Source organism: Fusarium musae, chromosome 9 (genome assembly GCF_019915245.1).
Source record: "Fusarium musae strain F31 chromosome 9, whole genome shotgun sequence".
Classification (NCBI taxonomy): domain Eukaryota; kingdom Fungi; phylum Ascomycota; class Sordariomycetes; order Hypocreales; family Nectriaceae; genus Fusarium; species Fusarium musae.
This window is the reverse complement of record NC_058395.1, coordinates 2,267,876-2,287,903: the sequence shown is the minus strand read 5'-3', so window position 1 is coordinate 2,287,903 and position 20,028 is coordinate 2,267,876. Positions and strand designations below refer to the sequence as shown.

At 49.7% G+C, this 20,028-nt stretch overlaps 8 protein-coding genes across 8 annotated transcripts; 5 read left to right on the top strand and 3 right to left on the bottom strand.

Annotated features, from left to right (window-relative positions):
- Positions 1-546: 546 nt before the first annotated feature.
- On the bottom strand, positions 547-1,772 carry RIB1 (GTP cyclohydrolase II; the record flags this gene model as incomplete). Its single annotated transcript, XM_044829486.1, has 2 exons — positions 547-594; positions 654-1,772. The coding sequence occupies 2 exons, from the start codon at positions 1,770-1,772 to the stop codon at positions 547-549; spliced, it is 1,167 nt and encodes a 388-aa protein (XP_044676161.1).
- A 2,484-nt stretch (positions 1,773-4,256) lies between these two features.
- On the bottom strand, positions 4,257-4,919 carry J7337_011952 (uncharacterized protein; the record flags this gene model as incomplete). Its single annotated transcript, XM_044829485.1, has 1 exon — positions 4,257-4,919. One exon carries the CDS (start codon positions 4,917-4,919, stop codon positions 4,257-4,259), a length of 663 nt encoding a protein of 220 aa, XP_044676160.1.
- Positions 4,920-9,268: 4,349 nt separating this feature from the next.
- Positions 9,269-10,657, top strand: J7337_011951 (uncharacterized protein; the record flags this gene model as incomplete). The annotated part of the gene is made up of 1 exon (XM_044829484.1): positions 9,269-10,657. The coding sequence occupies one exon, from the start codon at positions 9,269-9,271 to the stop codon at positions 10,655-10,657; it is 1,389 nt and encodes a 462-aa protein (XP_044676159.1).
- Positions 10,658-10,852: 195 nt separating this feature from the next.
- Positions 10,853-11,581, bottom strand: J7337_011950 (uncharacterized protein; the record flags this gene model as incomplete). Its single annotated transcript, XM_044829483.1, has 1 exon — positions 10,853-11,581. The coding sequence occupies one exon, from the start codon at positions 11,579-11,581 to the stop codon at positions 10,853-10,855; it is 729 nt and encodes a 242-aa protein (XP_044676158.1).
- Positions 11,582-13,160: 1,579 nt separating this feature from the next.
- Positions 13,161-13,673, top strand: J7337_011949 (uncharacterized protein; the record flags this gene model as incomplete). Its single annotated transcript, XM_044829482.1, has 1 exon — positions 13,161-13,673. One exon carries the CDS (start codon positions 13,161-13,163, stop codon positions 13,671-13,673), a length of 513 nt encoding a protein of 170 aa, XP_044676157.1.
- A 147-nt stretch (positions 13,674-13,820) lies between these two features.
- On the top strand, positions 13,821-14,518 carry J7337_011948 (uncharacterized protein; the record flags this gene model as incomplete). The annotated part of the gene is made up of 2 exons (XM_044829481.1): positions 13,821-14,199; positions 14,286-14,518. 2 exons carry the CDS (start codon positions 13,821-13,823, stop codon positions 14,516-14,518), a joined length of 612 nt encoding a protein of 203 aa, XP_044676156.1.
- Positions 14,519-15,091: 573 nt separating this feature from the next.
- Positions 15,092-17,097, top strand: J7337_011947 (uncharacterized protein; the record flags this gene model as incomplete). The annotated part of the gene is made up of 5 exons (XM_044829480.1): positions 15,092-15,461; positions 15,510-15,991; positions 16,041-16,527; positions 16,582-16,703; positions 16,753-17,097. The coding sequence occupies 5 exons, from the start codon at positions 15,092-15,094 to the stop codon at positions 17,095-17,097; spliced, it is 1,806 nt and encodes a 601-aa protein (XP_044676155.1).
- Positions 17,098-18,125: 1,028 nt separating this feature from the next.
- J7337_011946 (uncharacterized protein) lies at positions 18,126-18,670 on the top strand (the record flags this gene model as incomplete). The annotated part of the gene is made up of 3 exons (XM_044829479.1): positions 18,126-18,156; positions 18,231-18,355; positions 18,566-18,670. 3 exons carry the CDS (start codon positions 18,126-18,128, stop codon positions 18,668-18,670), a joined length of 261 nt encoding a protein of 86 aa, XP_044676154.1.
- Between the last annotated feature and the right edge of the window lie 1,358 nt (positions 18,671-20,028).

Sequence of the window (20,028 nt, the reverse complement as noted above, 5' to 3'; positions counted from 1 at the left end):
TCAACCATTTCGGAAATAAAAGTACGGAAAGGATCCAATATTAAACTATCATACCAAGTTCTTAGCAAATTGTCGCATAGCTTGAGATTCCGTCGCGATTTACCGGCTCAAATTATTAAAACTCAAAGTACATTGTGGTCCCAAGAAAGTTGGTATGGGTAGAAAAGGATGAACATCTTATGCCAGTCCAACCTCAACTAGATCATCAAGATACAGAGCCCAAATTGATTCATTCTTGTAACAAACATCTTGTGAGGTCAAAAGAGAAAGTCCTTATAACAAACGATAACAACCTTATGATATAATCGGTGTCTGGTATCCTGAGACCTACACCAACGATGCACCAGTGATTTAAATCTTGATGCAAATCGCAGCTCTCAAACATATTGGATGTGTGGTTTTGTCTACATATACATCAAGTCTCTGCCGCCAACGCCATCAATCAATCCCAAAGAACGACGATAAACTCCATTCAATGATGACAAGAAAGAGCTCCTAGCCAAACAACATCTTCCATTTTGGTATATTTCGTTATGTCTTGATAGCCTACTGTGGGAGCGCTGCCATATCGAGCATATGGCCCATTTTCTCGATCTGAGATGCATTGTTAGCTGACAATTCATAGGCAACTGGGATGTCTTGTTGCAACATACCTTGGTCTTGAGATAGCCCTCCACCTCTTGGCTTCTGAATCCTCCCCGGCCCTTCCAAGATAAAGGAACCATAGCAACACGCTCCCTGACAACAACCTCCCTATTGGGGCCCTCAACTGCGCGAATCTTGTCAGGATTGTTGGTCAACAATCGAATCTCTGGCTGCCCAAGATCAAGCAACATAGCCGTAGCTAAACCATAGCTTCGAGCATCAGCGGGATGTCGCAGCAACAAATTCGCTTCAACGGTATCAGATCCCAAATCCTGAAGATTATAGGCCTTGAGCTTCTCGCCGAGGCCAATTCCACGACCCTCTTGTCGCAGGTAAATAATAATGCCACCAGCCTTGTTACCAGGCAGACTCATCAGACGAGCAGCTTCGTCGAGTTGCTCTCCGCAGTCGCATCGCGCTGACCATGCTGTCTCACCTGTGTAGCACTCGGAGTGAATTCTCACCAAGGGAGGCTGGTCTGACGGCTGCGGTGGCTGTTGCTCCTGAGGCGCGGCTGATTCGACACCACTGGTTGTGCGACCGGGGAACAGTCTGCCTGTGTATGCGCCGCGCACCATGCGGTCCATCTCGGTCTCGCCCTCTCGAACAGCATCTAGACTCTTACTTCGGATATTGTTGCCAAACACAATAGCAAGATGTTCCTTGTTATCCACATTGTTGGTGTACAGGTGCAAGAACATCTCCGTGCCCGCTACCGTGGGAATACGAGCGCGAACAATGCACTCAACCTCCGGGAGAGTCTGCAGGAGCTTGGGTTTCTTGGATCCGCATCCTCCGGAAGGAATGGAGCTATCGACGGGGACACCGCGAAGACCGTGAGTTGACGGTGTAGAGGTACCGGGTGTAGAGGGAGGTGTGAACGATGGCGAGAGCAGTGAAGGCGGAGGTTCTTGGCCGATCGGCGTCTCGGGATCGGGGTGGACGGAGACGGAAGCGGAGGCGGGAGTGGAGGGAGCGGGGGAGAGTGATAATGAGTCTATGGATTGCTCAAGCGACTGTTCGTTGTGCGAGGTGGAAGCATCTGCGGCCTCTGTCTTGGGAGAGTAGAAGGAGGGCAGAGCTGAGCTGGAGCCCGCCGGTGAGCCTGTCATGGTATCAGACGGCATGTTCTGGCTTGAGGCGGGCAAGGACGGCGCCGCGATCGGGTTTTGGGGGATTCGGATTCAAGTGTCGCAAACTCGGGCGGAGCGGTTCGCTAAATGCGCATCGATCGGTGGGAGGTGAAGTCGATGTTACAGAGAGTGCGAGAGAGGTAATTGGGTATACAGAGTGGTCGTGTGTAGCCTGTTGTGTTGAAGCAATGGATTGAGCAGTGTAATTCTGTGTATGGCGATAGTTTGCGGAACCATGACTTGATAGAATGGTGGGGTTGCTTCAATTCAAGGGTACAAAATGGGGTTGGTCTCATTAGTCATCGGTTTCTACGACATTTCCATCGCGCGCGCTCATGACAATTTGGCCGCGGGGTTGGACCCTGAATATATCGATTGTATCCGCGGCGGTGACGGTATGTTTACGGGCACGGGCAATGACATCAGGTTGGCTATTGAAGCTGATAAAAATACAATACTAATTAAAAATATGTTTTATATCAACAATATGCTTACAATTGACTGCCTCCCTCTACTTGAGGACGGCACGGGACATGCCTCTAGAGAACCTCGGCGAAAGCGGCCGAGGCCGGCGAGCGGGGCGCCGTTGACGGGAGAGTCTCTGTAAGCATTTCCAATCCGCCAATGATTCTGAGTCAGTAACCGAAACATGCGGATAATTATCCGCTGCTCATGTGAACTCTTCCAGTTGTGCTGTCGGGTAAGGGGAATTCCGCTATATATGAGAACCAATATGTCATTACGAGTTGTTTGACTCAGGTAATGACGTCTTTGGCTTTTCAAGCTTTGAGTTGTTGTCATGATCAATAAACTTAGTGGCCAAAGTGAGATGTTGATTTAGGCCTCAAGGTGTTACTTGTAATTAAAGCTATTCCAACATCTCACGCTGCTTTAAAGGTACTTATGTAACAGTGAACTAAAACTGGGGAAATAACAAGGGAAAATACAGCAGATATCATTTGTCAATGTTTAATAAGTCACCAATGATATGAAGCTGCGCAATTGCTACAGATGAGCCTTTGACTCTCGAAGATAAAGAGCTTTAGGGTAAGCCAGCAACCTGGCACTGACAAACTCATGCCAAGACTACGACCGTTTACCAAGCATCCAACGGTCTCCCCGCCGTTTATTACCGCGATCCCCTCAGACAAACATTACGGAAGCTCACGAGACCACCCCTCATCAGCGACAAACACTTCACTCCCTCGCACGAAGCGGCCTGTCATCAAAGAAGGGATGAAACAAGGCCATCTCAGCCCTAATGCAGGTCCAGCGTTACAGTAGGCCTAACCGCCGTGGCAGAAACTCATAGTTGTCACTCTACGAAAATGAGGGGATGAACCGGTTGTTTCCTTGTTCTGTTTCCCCTGTTTCATACGTGCGCAGACAGACAAACACGTAGCTAGCTGAAGCTGACAGGCAAGGCTGGCGTTACCTCCCGGCTGCACCCCTGAACACGCAGCAAACTGCCGAAGCCCTGGAGCGGTGTGATTGTTCTTTGGGTTTAATAACAGGACCTTCTTGGCTGAAGTATCATTGAAAGCTGCAGAGCCAGCGAAGCAGATAATGTCGATCGCTGTGAAAGAAGCATGACGTTGAGGGATAGCCCTGCCGGTCCGACTGTGCCTTGGTGATCCTTTTGCACGTGGCTTGCTTATCCCCACTGGTCGATGCTGGCCCTACGCGCCTTGGAAGAACAGCTCGTGTTCATACTGTACGGTTCCAAGGAAGAAAGAAGAAAAGAGTTGCAAGGATAAGATGCTGACTACACGGGTGTGCTAGAGCTTGCAGGGCTGTGGAAATGCCTCATTAGGGGGAGTTTAAGGTAAGGGCTGAGCCTGAGGGGGCTGGGAGGCTGAGGGTGTAAGCCACATCGCGCAAGGGGCCAGTAATGAAAGACCTCCCAAGGAAAAGGATCAGAATAACGTGGTGTTCCCGATCGCGATTGAGTTATTCATCGATGTTTGTGAGTATCAGTTGGGGAAAGGAACTGATATCAATTAAGCCACGGCATGCAGTTGAGAAAATTACTTCGAGCCCTATCTCACACGTTGTCATAGATCTGTGTAAATACCGATCCAGCCACATGCCTTTTAAGTGCTGTGACATAAGAGGCATTGTGATAAATTCAAAAGTGACACATGCAAAAGCAATTACTGCACGTTAAGTCACTCTGAGGCCAGTCGAAGGGATGATGTCTCAGTGGTCTTAAGCGCTGAGGCTGTCACTTTTATATGGTCACACAAATGAATTGGCAAAAGTAAAATGAGATAGTGGTAATGTATTGACATTTCATCAAGTATGTACATGAGAAGTGAATGTAAAACAAAAACATATTTTCCTTCCTGTATCCTGTGTATCGTCCAAAGGTTTCATATCAGTCGTAGCGAGTGATACGCCCCCTGCATCTATCTGCTAGGGCGGCGATTTTCTATTGTGATCATCATAGCATGTAAGACATAAGACATGCGTTGTCATCTACTGAGCAGCGACCTTCTTGCCAGAGCCGTAGAGGATGTTCTCGACCTTGAGGTTGAGGTCCTTGGTGGAGCCGAGACCGCTGGGGCACTCGGGCTGGTTGCTGACGGCAAGGTTGAGGTGGCACTTCTCGTTAACACCGTACTTGCAGACGGGGTCGTTGATGTTGTAGAGCACGTAGTTCTGGGCGACCCAGCTCTTGGGCTCGCTGAGGCAAGAGGCGACGTAGCCCATGGAGTTGGCGGCGGCGAGGGGAAGCTTGCCCTTGTCGAGGATGTCCTTGCACTTGGAGGCGTGGACGTACTCGTAGTCCATGGCGATGCCACCGCCCTGCTGGGGGTCCTTGGTGGCAGACTCGCCGAAGCCAAGGTAGTTCCAGGCATCGTAGGAGATGTCGTGAGCACCGCCGGAGGAGTCGATCTTGAGGAGATAGACGGAGCGGCCCTCGTGGGAGACCTTGACGCAGATGTTGTTGCAGTCAACGGAACCGGGCCAGTAGGCGACGCGGTTGGTGTTGATCTTGCAGCCGAGAACTCCAATGCTGCTGGAGTACTGGTCGTGGGGGGTGATGCTGGCAGAGCCGGACTCACCACGGGGGAGAGGGCCGGCAGAGACCAGGGCAGCAGAAGCAGCAGCGAGGATGGTGGTGAACTTGGAGAACATGTTGACGGTGTTGTAGAGAAAAAGTTGTTGACTTTTTATATACTTTGGAAGTTGTGTGTAGTTATTCTGGAGACTGGCTCGACTTGTTTATATCTCAACGCACGGCGGAGAGAGGGAATGAATGGGCAAGTTGAGTGTGTTTGTGTTTGTAAGGACTGATCTCAGATCAAGGTCTGGAGCGACGGCCAGCCGAGTGAATGTGTGAAGATGTTGGATAAAAGGAAGGAATCTCACAAGAGAGTGTGCTTTGGGTCAAAGGAAAGATCTTGCATTAGAGGTGGATGAGACGGGAGTTTATATACATGAACGAGATCGAGTATGAGAGCAGAGCGGCTCCCCACAAGGTCCTGTCAACCGGAGGTACATCCTGAGATCTCGGGGAATCAAACATTTCAAGTTTTGCAAAAGGGAGAAGCTAGCCAGGGTGTGTGCATGTGTCTAGGAGACAAAGGGCTGCGTGTACATGCATCGAGGCGAAACAGCTTAGACGTGCTAGACGAGAGAGAGAAAAGTGACCTCTGGAGTTGAAGTTTATGGAGGAGTGGAACCCGGCTGCAAGCATTAGACCCATCAGGTCCCCAGAGTCAGAGTCAGTGAGAGGAAACAAACAGGCGGCATGATTCGCGAGGACAGAACATGGGGGCAAGTTCACTAGTCAAGAGGGACCATTCTTGATGTGAGGGTCAAGTTTTTAGTTGTCTCCGCCCGGCACGCTGCCGATAGAGGCTACAGAGGAGCATGGAACCTAAGTGAGGTGTGGTAGACCCAAGGGCAGCCAGTGGCCGGATGTGTTCTGGTAGCGTTCCGGAAAATGTCTCAGTGGATGAGAGCGAAAGTCTTAGGCTCGGTGCGTTAGCCTGGGACCCGGCACGGCGGCAGATGCACACACTCAAAGGTTTGAGGTGTCGGGCCATAGGCTCTGACTGGTTTTGTGCCTGGCACGATGCCACGCTGTGCCTGATCCTCCCTTGGCAGTTTGGCCCCCTGTTCTTGTGCCTGAGCAACCCATGCCAGTTGCATTTGAGCGTTGTCTGAGCCTCAGGAACCTCTATCAATTGCCGTACACTCTCAGCCCTGGGCATGGTAGTAGATCGATCGCATGACTTCTTTGAGTCGTGCCATTATACAGTATCTTTAAAATCTAGAATAAAATGTGAGTGGATTAATGTAGCAGTGCAGCTTTATTCGCGCGTTTCGTTTTCTCAGGCTATAGAGGTGAATAACTAAGGTAGGGTACCTACCTAGTCAGACGGACGGAGCAGAAAACGGAGCGAAAACTCTGCAGGCCCACGATACGTGCAGCATGCTTCGCGCCACGATCGAGGCTCTCAGTTTTGTATGCCTGATATCAAGAAATGTCTGCCTGACAACTCAACGCCGACACTGTGACTGTGATACTGTACGGATGCAGGCACCGTCCAAAATGGTCGCGCTACACAACAGCACCAAGAAATGCCAAATGCCTCAGGTTCTCAGACGGTGGATCAGATGAAAACTCATCCAACCAACTACAGCGTCTGCAGAGTCAGCTAGGACTTGTCAAAAGTACCATCCTCAAGGCAGACTGTATGCTACCTTAGGTACTTGCACAATATGATAATTTCGCCGATGAATGCCTTGAATTTGACCTGGTGATGGTCGTGATTGCCAAGCATTTGAGCAGTCAATGCCACAGACGGCTCGCAGCGGGAAGCCGATAAGCTTGTTTCATTTATTATTCGTGTTTGCGGAGGAAACATGCCAAACATTCCTCTGTTTTCTTAATTAATTGTCGATCATGCCAATAAATCTGGGCATCTATTGACGGGAACCTGCCTGTCATGTCCTGTTAGCTTGCTTCTGTGATGGAAGGGCTTCACAAGAAACATCAAACATTGAGGGCTTGACCACGTCACAGTAAGACAAAGCAATTTGACCCGCGTTCTTGTACTGTACTGTTGGCCTGGTCTCTCAGGTCCGGTCAAGTCAGGATGAGGCCATGACTACCGCTTCATCAACCGCTCTTCTTCCAAGGCACACGACGAATCATAGACAATCATCTTGCAGTCGTCATCTTGGTCTTATTCCTGCAGGCATTGCCAGTGCAATTGGCCGAACCAGCAAGCCAAGGCTTCATCATCACTCTCTCCAAGAGATACCGCGCTCTTTCCAGCTTGTCATTCATACTGTGCGCACCTTTTTTCTGCAATTGCACCCACAAACTGTGTCTTGTCGTTGTGGAGTTTCTTGGTGATGGGGGCCAGAGCAAGGTTTTCCTTTCTCTTAAAAGCACTTTAACTAGTGGCTTTCCACATTTTCGGGCTTTTTCTCGCTCGGCTTTAAGAGAAAAGAGAACCCACTCACACAGTTCCGCACCTACACAAACTTGACAAATCCAGAAGTATTCCGCGGAATAAAGAGCAGACCTCTCGACTTGAACGCCATTGGCTCGAGAACTGGTGGCTGAAGCTTGTAGGGCGGACCGCGAGACCCTTTCAAGACTTGACCGCGGCAGAAGCATCAGCCAAACCACATGGCACTTGACACTTCCCATTCATCTTTGACTTTCTCTTTGACTCGAGGAGACAAAAAGCCTCTGGTTCAAAGTCTGAAACTCTGCGGCTTTGTTAACCAGAATAGAAAGCTGTTTCCGCCCGGCATTCACCACACACCATCATAACTGACACGACCGTTTATGACATCTTCCACTCACGTTTCTTTCGCCTCTTCCATGTTTCTGGTCGCCGTTCTAGAAAGTAAATCTCGGTTAAGATAGAGTTCCAACGCTCTACCAGCCTCTGAGTTACCTGTCCGCCGGTTCTGGCCGATCTTGTACACAATCACATTCTTCCGTTATGTACGCCTCGTAGAACCGTCACAGGCGCCGTCCAGCACGCCATCCATTGCTAGGTTATGGACGGTTGTCCGGCCGTTCAACAATACAAGCTTCGCTTTGTAGTGTCTTCTCCACTTGATTTTCTAAACAGAGTCTGGATAACTTTTGAGTCAGGCTTGTACTTGTCGACCGAGAACGAATGCATTGCTTTGATTCGGTCGCATGGTGCTTTACATGGTGGCTGCAAACATCAAGGTGGACTCTCAACACATTGCTTACCTTCCAGCTTGGTCTATGGTGCTAGGTTCTCGGCTCATGCATCGGCTCCATGGACATTCCTTCGTCATACAAGTCAGGCGATTCATGGTATGAAGGGTTTATGGAAATCTAGAGCGTTTGTTGTTCCGATAACGCAGAACGTATTGTTCGTTGTCGGTCCAGGCATCTCGCTGTTGTCTGCATCTTCTTGCCTTCGCTGAACCATGACTCTCGTGGCTCGCCTTTCGAGCGCAGATGAACAAGACTTCACTTAATCTTCATACTGAACAATCCCTTGACTTTCAATATCTGGGGTATTGTGAAATTGGCCCACGCTCGTATTCTCCGTCGACACTCCGGTGTTTGAAGGGCCGTTCCGACGTACATTGGGAACTCCTGTATATCACCCCCACTCACGGTCGTCTGGGGAAATACGAACTATTGATCTCCTATGCAAGCTTGACAGTTCCGTGTGGACCACAAGCAGATCGAGTCTTTAACACGTTGATCTCGCATGAGTGCAGCCAACTTCTTGACACTGGAGACTTCCAGCTCGCAATGCTTCCGTGATCGGTCTTTTGCTAGATAACTTGAGATGGTGTGAGGGCAGGGCTTGTGATGTTGTTCTGAGCGTCATGGGAAAGTCCTTACTCGCTCGATTTCCATGTGTGTGTTCTCATCGTTGGACTAGACGGCCAACCCGCAAGCTGGTCCCTCAACCATGAACACTCAAACTCTCTAGCCATCGTAGTGGTCGTTGTAGTCTTGGGCACCCACCTGGTATCTCGCCTTGCCGAGGCCGTGTATTCATCCGGGTTGAATTGTCTTTCCTCAACTGCGGTATTTTATTCCAAAGATGCAAGGTTGAAGTTACTTATTGATTGTGTGCATCAGGCTAGCGCCTATTGTTGTCAATAAGCCCGGTGGATTACCCGACAAACAAGACTTCAACAGCCAATTGCACATTGTGCCAATTCTACAGATGATCGAAAACATGTACGACCAAAAGTATACAGCAGAGTCAAGAGTTAGTCAGAAGTCAGAGGGCACGTGGAATAGGAGCGATAAGTGGGTTTTGACTACAGAATGAGGACAAAAACGTATGCTATAGGGTAGTCAGGATCTGAACCCAAGGTGAACATGGTGAAGCCCCACCAAACTCGGTGAGTTCGCTGAACTCTACGATAAGATAAGCCAGAATTTAATTTTTTCGAGTCTCTTTGGCTTCTTCAATACCGTACGACCGCGATAGCTTCGCAACAGGCCCGACACAACAATGGCGCCAATTGACCCCGCCGCCGCCAAGGCTGAAAAGAAGGCGAAAAAGGAGAAGAAGCGAGCCCGAGAAGAAGATGCAGCTGCCGACACAGAGCGAAAGCATAAAAAGTCAAAGAGCGTCGCTGCCGCAGAAGTAACTGAAGCCAGCAGCGATTTGAAGGTCGAGAAGAAAAAGAAGAAGAGTAAGAAGGACAAGCATGCCGAAGATGCTGCCGTGCAACCAGATACAGAAGTTTCCGCAGTAGAGGGTAAGCCGGAGAAGAAACATAAGAAGAAGAAGCATCACGATGCGGAAGTTGCAGCCACAGAAGAGGTCCACACCCCGGCTACAGCCGATGGCGAGAAGAAGAAGAAGAGCAAGAAGAAGCACAAGGAAACCGAAGCGATAGAAATTGCAGAGCGACCTAAGAAGTCCAAGAAGGACGAGACCGCCGTTGAGCCTGAGGAGGATGCTTCACCCGCCGACCCTGACGCTATGGATGTTGACATGCCTCCTCCCGCCAAACCTTCAAAGTCGAGCAGCAATATTTATCAACCACCCGATATCCCCGCGAACCCTCAATTCCCCTTCTTCACACAGACCGTGTCACTCTACGAGCCTCTCTTCCCCATTGGCTGGGCGCAGCCTGTCACAAGCTGCCAGCAACAGCACCTCTCACATCTCCGAAACAAGTACGTGCCTTCGCTGCGCGGTGTTCTCCTCGACTACAAGAATGTCGCTTTCGGCGAAAACCCTGGACGAAAGGGTGCGGCTACGGATGATGAGTCGCCGGCGACTGTCATGGCCAAGGGCGAGTCTGCTGTTGGCTTCGGCTGGATTACTGCTGATGTTGATCTTTTCGTGCCGAGTCGCGGTGCTTGGATGGAGGGTAGTGTCAATCTGCAAACTGAGGGACACATTGGTGTTGTTTGCTTTGGCAAATTCAACGCTTCAATTGAAGCTCGTCGACTTCCTCCCGACTGGAAGTGGGTTCCCAACGAATCCCCTGAGGCACAGGGCTTCGAGGAAACCGCTTCAGTCATCACCGCCGACGATCACGGCGTGGTTCGTCAAATCCACAGCACCGGTTTCTGGGCCGACGGCAACGGCGACAAAGTTAAGGGCAAGATTCGCTTCCGGATACGTAACTTCGACGTCGGCACCAGCGGTGAGACCAGCTATCTCAGCTTGGAGGGTACAATGCTGGACAAGGCCGGTGAGAAGGCCGTTGTAGCTGAAGAGGCAGAGACAGCCAAGATGCGAAAGGGCAAGAAGGGCAGCCAGCGCGCCCAGCGAAGACGTATTCCCGAGTTCGCAATGACTCGCTTCGCTGTAGAGGGAGAGGAGCAGACGGAGGATAACGAGGCGGAGAAGCGCGAGGTGTTGGCGCTGCCCGAGGATCAGTAAAAAGAAAGAAAAGCATGGGACTATAGGGAGCCAGGAGTTGTGTGATACCTCGATTTAATGACGAACACTGTTATCAAAAAGTTTGCGCTAATGCTAAAAGATCGCTGCCTTTGTCGTTACAAAGGATCCTGCCCAGTACTTATATACAAAATCGACCCAATCCTTAACGCCAAATACGTGATACATAAAGACTGCTCATGCAGCAGCCTTGACCATAGGCTCCCATGGTCGAGCCAAGTTCCAGAGATATACTTCTCCGACGGGCTCTTCGCCCAAGGCCTTGACGAGAATGTGTTGAAAGAGAGGGACGTTGGAGAAGAGAGGCGCAACGGGGGAGATCGATCCTCGATCCCAACCCGGAGAAAGATCATGCGCCCATGAAGGCTGTCGGACGAAATCCTCGACTTTATCGTGATACGCATCCCAGTCACCAGAGTGATCATTCACAACCACCTGAAATCTGACACCCTGAATATCAACCGTGATGCGCTGCACCATACTCGGAAATCCAGCCTCAGCACCCGAGCTCAGAATCCAAGTGTAATCCGTCTGATCACCGTTGCTCTCCCAATCATACCAAACCTGTGTCCCCATTTCAGAAAAGTCATTAAGAACGAGACGACCTTCCGCATCAAAGCTCAGTTCGCAGTGTCGTGCGTCAATACCTGGCAGCGAAGGCAGAACAACATCGCATGTTGAAGGATCGGAACCGAGAACGAAAGACCCAGGGCGTTTGGGGGCTTTGTCGAAAGATAGTTTGATAGCGCGAGAGGGACGGCTGCCGAGGAGGTTTGGGAGGCGAGAGAGCAAAGTTGGGGATGAGGTTGTTTGCACGGCGCGGGAGATGTTGGAGGGCAGATGTGTCGTTTTGTCAGCGAGAGAGTTTCGCGCTGTGGGGACTAGCCAGGCGATGATGTCGGACATGATGATTATAAAAGATTGAAGTTGAGAGAGTGGTGTTGTAGAGAGGGTATATAGTGAGTTGACCAAAGATGGTAGTGGTGGTATAGTATTAACAAGGCTCAAACGAGAGAAGCCAAATACTCAAAAGTGATATAAATGATTTAGTTGTAATAGAATGAAACGAAGAAAGCACGCTGAAAAAAAGACTGTCGAGTTAATCGTGGTGGTGTTGACCTACAGTTTATATCGTAAGTCAACACTTCACCCAACGCCGTTGCGCCGACAACCACTGGCCATCAATACACCGCACCGAACGCGACGCGAATACCATGAGAGGCTCAGATGCAAAAATACTCGAAAACACTTGTTTCAATCTGCTAGGCTGCTCTGTGTTGTGGTGTTTGAGCGTGGGTGAATGAGAGCCAATCATTTTTGGTGATCCTGGAGATGGAGATATCAGAGCCACTGAACGAGGAGGGATAGGCACATGATTGAGGTAAAGAGGATAGAAGACATTTTAGGCGATGGTAATGCTCTTGGAAGGTTTGGGTGAGGGGAGTTGATGTGTTGTTTGGAGTGGTAGGTTGGGATATGCTTAATTGAGTGGTCGTGGAGTTGGACCCTGCATGCATTTGACTGACTCATAGAGTGTTTTGTTTCATAGACTGTGCTTTTGAGATGTTATTTCGAATAGAAACTCAAGACTGATATGATGTACGCCCTTGGAGAGAGAAGCTTGGCTCTGTATCTAGGCATGCTGTAACTTGTCCCATACGCATTAGGCAAGCATCGAGTCACACAGTCTAAGTTATTCGACAAGAACAGTCAAAGCATGATACGAAAAAAAGAGAAGGGGGTTATCTTGAGACCGAATCTGGGCGGCTAGTCTTCTTACTCAATCATTGACTGAGATTGGACTGAGGATGGGGTGTCTGAGACGATCTTTGCCTTCGTGTCGATTATCGAGACATGCAGTCCACGGGCAGCAATAGGGATAGAGCCAGTATCAGAGACCATAGCGAGAGTTTATTGACTGCGTCTATGAAGGGTCTTTCGAAATTGTCACTTCCAACCATAAGTCCTTGGACTCTGCGCCTTACAACAGATTGCTGAGTTCATACTCGGCCATGCAAAAAACAACCATGAGATTGAGGGACTGAAAACGATGCCAAAATCGGTATATATGCTTCATAATGATTTTTTTGAAACGAGCAAGCTTTCGGTTCATACAAGCAGCTGTTTGCTTTGCAAGCTCGCCGACCTATCTGTACTTGAGTGTGATGACTTCAAATCTTAGTATCCAAGGTACCTATTCTATTTGCATACCGAGGCTCCTGACGCTAATGCTCAGTTGATTTAAGTCTACAAGAGAAGGTACTGAAGTATTGGGTAGAAGTCTAGACCTTGGATATTATTCAGGTATCCCCTGACTTTGGCACTGCGAGGCAGCCGCCAGACAGCCTGGGTGGTTCACTGCCACTTGCCAATACCTGCACCAAAATTCATTTGTGCTTTTCTTTGGTACTTCCTTGACTGTGCAGCTGGACTGGCCCTCTTTCTCTTCCTTGTCTCATCTTCGTTCTCCTTGTCAACCCCTGCGATGGATGAACACGACGACCACGCGATCGCCCTGAGCATTGCACAGGCTGTCGAAGCCGACGCCGAACTCATTGCCGCTCTCATTCGTGAGGAGGATCAGGCCAGAAGAGACCACGAATTTGCCACCCAGCTGGAAGAGGACTCAGACGCGACGCCCGAAACAGATGACGATGGTGATTATATTGGGCTTGATGACGAAACGTACCATACATTGCACGCTTTCAACGTTGCTGCTCAGCTGAGAGAGAACACTGAAGTTGAGATGGAACTCAGTGATGAAGGAGACCACGATGATATGAGCTTTGACGAAGGGGATGAGACAGAGTGTGGAAGCAACCCTGATGAGGACTTCGGGGGTGACACCGATGATCAGAGCGACTGCACAGCTGATCCAGAGGACTTCTCCTACATGGATGAAGATGAAACCCAGACAAAGGTTGTCCAAATCGACGGAGCCCAACCCGAGGGCACCCAGGAAGAGCGAGATGCCGACGAGCACCCCGGAACCGCGTAGGCCGCGTCTCCCGCTCCCTCCGAGCTACACGTCGAAACAAAGGAGTGTCTCTACTGCAGCGACCAGTTCCCCAAAGATGAAGTTTACGAAGCACCCTGCTCCCACGGGATGTGCCAGCCATGTCTCATCAGAAGCATCCAAACTGCGATGAAAAACGAGTCTATCTTCCCGCCAAAGTGCTGCAGCCAGGTGATTCCCGTGGATACCACAAACGCTTTCATCACTGAGGAATTGTTGGCCGAGTACGACAACAAACGAGAAGAGTTTGCAACAGAAAAGCGCACATACTGCAGCGATCGGGCATGCTCTGCATTCATACCTACTCGGTCCATCGACGATGGTATTGGCAGCTGCACTCGCTGTGAGAAGAAGACGTGTCTCAATTGTTTGAGCGAGGCACACGAGGGTACATGTACCGACGACCCTGAGTCACAACGTGTTATTCGTTTGGCCGAGGAAAAGGGATGGCGACGTTGCGAACAATGCAAGAACATGGTTGAGCTCGACCACGGTTGCTTTCACATTTGTAAGTTACCTGATCAAACATGCTCCCATTCACCTGTGGTCCTGTGCTTCATCTGACCGTTCTGTTGATATAGCTTGTCGCTGCAGCTACCAATTCTGCTATCGCTGCGGCATGCGGTGGAAAACCTGTGCCTGCCCTCAGTGGGACGAGGAACAACTCATGGCGCGGCGAGCAGCAGCAAATGCCGCTGCACCAGCACCGGCAGCAGCTCCAGCACCGGCGGCAGCGCAACACTGGTATGATCTATGCCGTCACCAAGACTACGTTCGATTTGACCGTGAGCGCCGTTCAGAGCGATGCGACGATTGTGAGGAAGTGATGTGGCATTTCATTATGTGTTGTCCAGAGTGTGAACTCCAGCTTTGCCTTCCGTGTCTCTTGGATCGCCGACGCGAGTTGTGAATCTGAGGTTGAAGTTGGTTTGGCTCTTTAGCTTCCTCGGATCTCTCCTCCACTCGGATCCAATTTGGTGGGGTTGTTAGTGGTTTGGTGGGAAACCTTCCTTTGGGAGTAAGAAAAACATTAGAGCTTAAGATAGGGTGTCAAAATAAATTCAGCAAGAGGTATCGAAATTTATGCTAAGTTACTCGAGCCCTTTTTGTCACTTAGGATCAAGGTTCTGAGTTTTCTTTCCTCCCTAGACATCATGCAAGCACTAACGTTGACGCCATCAAGTCCCTGGACAACACCATCCGCGGATAAAGCCATTGCCTTTGATAGCGGTATTTCCGATAGATATTTCTTGTAGCAATGGACACTCAAAGAATCAAATAATCAGAGTTCTCATCTCGAGAAGAATACTAAAAGACCGAGCCAGAAGGCATTGTATTACCACCCTTCTAATTGTCTTGCAGGAGTCCACTTACATTGACGCCTTTGACGATTCATCGATATGCGACCCCCAGCTTGGATACAGCCAGCGCTGTTAGCAAGCTCTCTGCTGTCTCAAAGTACCAATGCGTTGTTCAGCTACGAAGCAGAAGACCAGGCCGTTCTGACGCCAAATAATGACGCTATATCAAGCAAGCCAAGGACAAGCATTGGTGGGAAGAAGAACATTGTCTTCATTCTCACAGACGACCAAGACGCTGTCCTAGACTCGGTCTCTTATATGCCCAAACTTAAAGAGCATATAATTGACAAGGGCACATCCTTTGTCAACCATTTCACCACCACGGCAATTTGCTGTCCGTCCCGTGTTGCACTTTGGACAGGAAAACAACCTCATAACACTAATGTAACAGACGTCAATCCACCATATGGTAAGTTGCGTTTCTTGGTAGTATACAGAAAAAACGCTGATGAAAAAGGTGGCTTCCCTAAGTTTGTCTCACAAGGACTGAACGACAACTACTTGCCTGTATGGTTAAAGGAAGCTGGTTACAACACATATTACACTGGCAAGCTCTTTAACGCCCATACCATAAACAACTACAACTCTCCTTATCCAGCAGGATGGACAGGAACCAACTTCCTCCTTGACCCGGGTACTTATGACTACCTGAATCCTATCTACCAGCACAATCAGGAGCCGCCAGTTCAGCACAAAGGAATCCACACTTCAGACTTGATTTCCAAGTATGCGCATGAGCTTCTAAAGGGAGCCATCGATTCCGAGAATCCATTCTTCGTCGCTATTGCGCCTGTTGCGCCGCACTCCAATGTTAATCTTAGGCGGCAACCTGGAAATCCGGGTGCCCCTCTTATGACTATTCCTATTCCTCTTGAAAGACACTCTCATCTCTTTGAGGGGGTTAAGGTCCCAAGGACGGAAAACTTCAACCCAGATTCGGTATGTTCTATTAAGACTTGGACTAGAGCCAGTGCTGACGGTGTGACAGCCTAGTGGTGTGAGCTGGATTCACAAACTCGCCCAGCTCAACGACTCTTCAGTCTCGTATCTCGATGACTTCTACCGCGCTCGTCTCCAGGCTCTCCAAGGTGTCGATGAAATTGTAGAACAAGTGACCAAGCAGCTTGAGGAGGCCGGCATACTTGACGAGACATACATCATATACAGTTCTGACAATGGATACCACCTGGGCCAGCACCGACTGCCTCCTGGTAAGGAATGTGGCTTTGACGAAGACATCCGCGTACCTCTTTTCATCAGGGGTCCGGATGTATCCTCCGGATCCATCGAGAATGCCGTGACCACACACATCGACCTTGCTCCTACGATTCTGAGGCTCGCAGGCGTGGACCTTCGCAGCGACTTTGACGGAACTCCTATCCCGGTGTTGCCTACTCAGGAGAACAAACGACACGAGCACGTAGCGGTCGAGTACTGGGGCGGTGCTATCGCTGAGGGAGAGATTGGCGGTTTTGGTATGTTCGGTCGACCTTGAATATTGAGTTCAATAGGCTGACAGAGTGCTACAGATGGTAAAGGCCAGATCTTTGCGCAGAATAATACATACAAGGGGGTGAGGATAGTGCATGAGGACTACAATCTTTACTACTCAGCTTGGTGTAACAACGAGCACGAACTCTACGACCTCAAGGTATGTTGTTCCAATGGGTCTTGATCAACTTGATACTCACCCTCATTAGACGGACCCAGGACAGTTGAACAACCTCTTTCCTGATGATGCTGCGAAGGCCAGCGCTGCACTCCTGGGAACCACTACTGGACAGGTCCTGAATCGCCTTGATGCTCTCATGCTCGTATTGAAGTCTTGCAAAGGCAACACCTGCATTGAACCATGGAAGATCCTGCACCCGGAGGGTGGCGTGACGAGCTTGAAGGATGCTCTTCAGACCAAATTTAACGCTTTTTATAAGGAGCAGGTCAAGGTTCGATTCGATCGTTGTGAATACGGATACCTGATTGATGCTGAGGGACCTCAAGTTGGATATGAGTATCGCGAAGGCCTGGAGTGGCATCATTGGACTTGAGGGGCTGTCTCGTGATCATGACAGCATTATTAGCGGTCTGTGGAACATCGGCTATAGCATCTCCTGCGGCTTGAAATAAAGCCAAGAATAAATGTAAGGGCATATAATGAGGTTTCTTCTTGATGATAACTGGCGTGATTGATGAGTGACACATCGAGAGTCGGCCTTTATCGGCATAGGTTATAGCATCACGACTTCATCAACCCAAGAGTGGAGTACTGGAATATGGCCTTGTGATGTCTTTGGGCTTCGTCAAAGTTGGTAATGCGCTGATATCGTGTTGTTCTTACGTGATGAAGACCTCGAGGTCTCAAGCTTGCTTTCCTTCGGCACGCTTAAGCAGTTCGCAAGGAATACTGAATGGGCTCAATCCTAGGTCAACAGACGGCACCTGTGGTAGGTCTACCTAAGAGCATCTGAGTTCCATTGCAAGCTTCCAGAAGTCTGATCATTTGATGGGCCTGAGATCCTTGTCGTATCTCGCGAACTGTAAGTCAAAGCGTCAATTGACAAGACAGTCTGCGACGAAGGGCAAGATTCCAACACGCTGGTTGGCTGAAGGGAAGTATATAGATTGGGGATTCTGTGCAAGAGAAATAAAACCAAAAATCATAAAAAGATGAAGAAGCATTGCGCAACTGTCTTGCTGGTTAGATGTCCGTCTATTCACCAAGGTGCAGGTCCGGAGCCGGTGGTGACCGGCCCCACCATCTCCGGCACGGGTGAGGTTGAAGTTGTGATCATCTCAGGCTCGCAGCGAATATTACAAGATGACAGGCGAGATTATACTGAGCAAATAATACTCCCACCGCTGCAAGAAGAATTGTCATTAAATTTAGTAGCACAAGGTGATTTGGTGATTTGAAGCCGGCGTGGTAATTCACGAGCGTTCATTGGACAAGAATCCATTTCTGCCGGAAATACAAGGCATAAACCGACGCATCCGACCTTGAACCGAAAGAGCATCTCACGACAGCTCTGCCAATCCAAGACAACCTCACATCTCGAAGTCCAATTGATCAGCAACCATGGCTTCTGACGCTATCACCGAGCCGCGGCGTACGTACCGACCCGATAATTCATACTCGAGCGACTTTTTCCTACCGAATATCGACCGCTGACTTTCTGAGCAGAAGCGACCCGCGAGGAGATGCGAGATGCCAAACTCCCTCTGGCCTACCGAGACAGCTGCGCTCACCTCTTGATTCCTCTCAACAAGTGCCGACGGGATACGTGGTATGCCCCATGGAAGTGCTCGGTAAGTCAATTACCTTTTTCCAGAGTTTGAGCCCAAGGAAGCCCAAGTCCGCGGCTACACCGAGCTCAGCAGCTCAGCCCAGCCAAGCTTCAGCCCAACAAAAAGCCGATCATTACCGAGATACCAATACCAATACCAATACCAATATCAATATCAATATCAATATCAATATCAATAAAACACCATGCTTACGCTAGAGGGATTGACTAGGATGAGCGACATAGCTACGAGAAGTGCCAGTACGTCGAGTTCAAGAAGCGAGTCGCCAAGATGGACGAGTTGAGGGAGTCGAAGGGAGGTGCACGAAGCAACTAGAGGACCAGACAAATATTCCCGGGTATAGGGCCGGGCCGGAACTGTACATTTTTACAAACAAGCCAAGCCAATGTGTTTGACAAAGAAAACCGGAATAGAAGAGGCATTCCACCTGAAATGAAACACAATCGAGAACAAGACGAACGAGCAAGACGAAATTGTGAAATGATGGCGGAGCCTACATGGCGTGAACAACTGGAATCGATGGGCTAATGGAAATAGGCAAGCGAGGAGGTTTGGGCAGAGCCTCATAAGATGCTGATGCGCACTTGCACGGCATAAGAGAGGGACCGGCAAAGAGTGGAGGAACAGTGGGACTTGGGAGTTGAATAGTGACAGGAATAAGAGCACGACTTGCAATGTCGTAGGACATCGTGGCGGAAATACCCTGTCTGGACCGGCACAAGACGACAAATACGCCGACGTGGTGTTGTGCCGGTTCCAAGAGGTCCAAGGGTGAAAGTTATATAACGAGGCCGTGAGCCACCGAGAGATTGTGAAGTTGAGTTGGAGATTGCCAGGCAGGTTGAGTTGTGGTGTTTTCCATGATTTCCTCCCATCTGTTGCCTGGATATCACCAACTTTTTTGTTCTTTAGTGCGTTGACCATCTATCGGTAGTTGGTTTCCGCAGAGCCTCAACACCAACATACTCTATCGCCAAGTTCTTATCGATTGCTGATCGACAACTTGAGCCTTGACCATGGCTTCGAGAGTTACGATAAGATATGGGCGACTTTTGCCGCTGTGTTTAGCCACTTGATGGCTGAGGCATGGTGAAACTGATGATCAACACGAAGACCGGAATTCGTCGGCTCAAGAAAGACGCAAGGGGATGACACAGCTCCTTTTCCCTTGATCTTGCACGCGATAGGGCAGATGACGACGAGTCTTGGAGCTTATTGCGAGTGGCATGGTCCCAGCGCATCACGAGTCAGATCATGTTCACTTCAGCCTCGCAGGTGCAAGTTCCAGGAGGCTCACGCGCTGAAAAGAGCCGCATGCAGGCGGTTCGAGCAAAGTTTTACGCTATGCAAGGTCCCACTCGCCCCAAAGCCAGGCAGTCAGCGGGTGGCTTGGCGGCAAATCCACTTTAGCATCCGAAGATCCTGGCAATGGAACCACATTCAACGTGATTCCCTTGAGATGAGATCCACTACCGATCCATCAAAGATTCAGGCAAGCAAGCAAACCTTGTGTCAACGACGATCCACTACCGACATGGACCGGTTTGGCTCGGGACATAATTATCACTACCATCAACCGGCCCGGTTGTGGTCGTGAGCATCGACTCGGCCGGCTGTGGATACATATACATATATGATATATCCCAGGCTCGCGTCTTGGATCAACTGCCAAG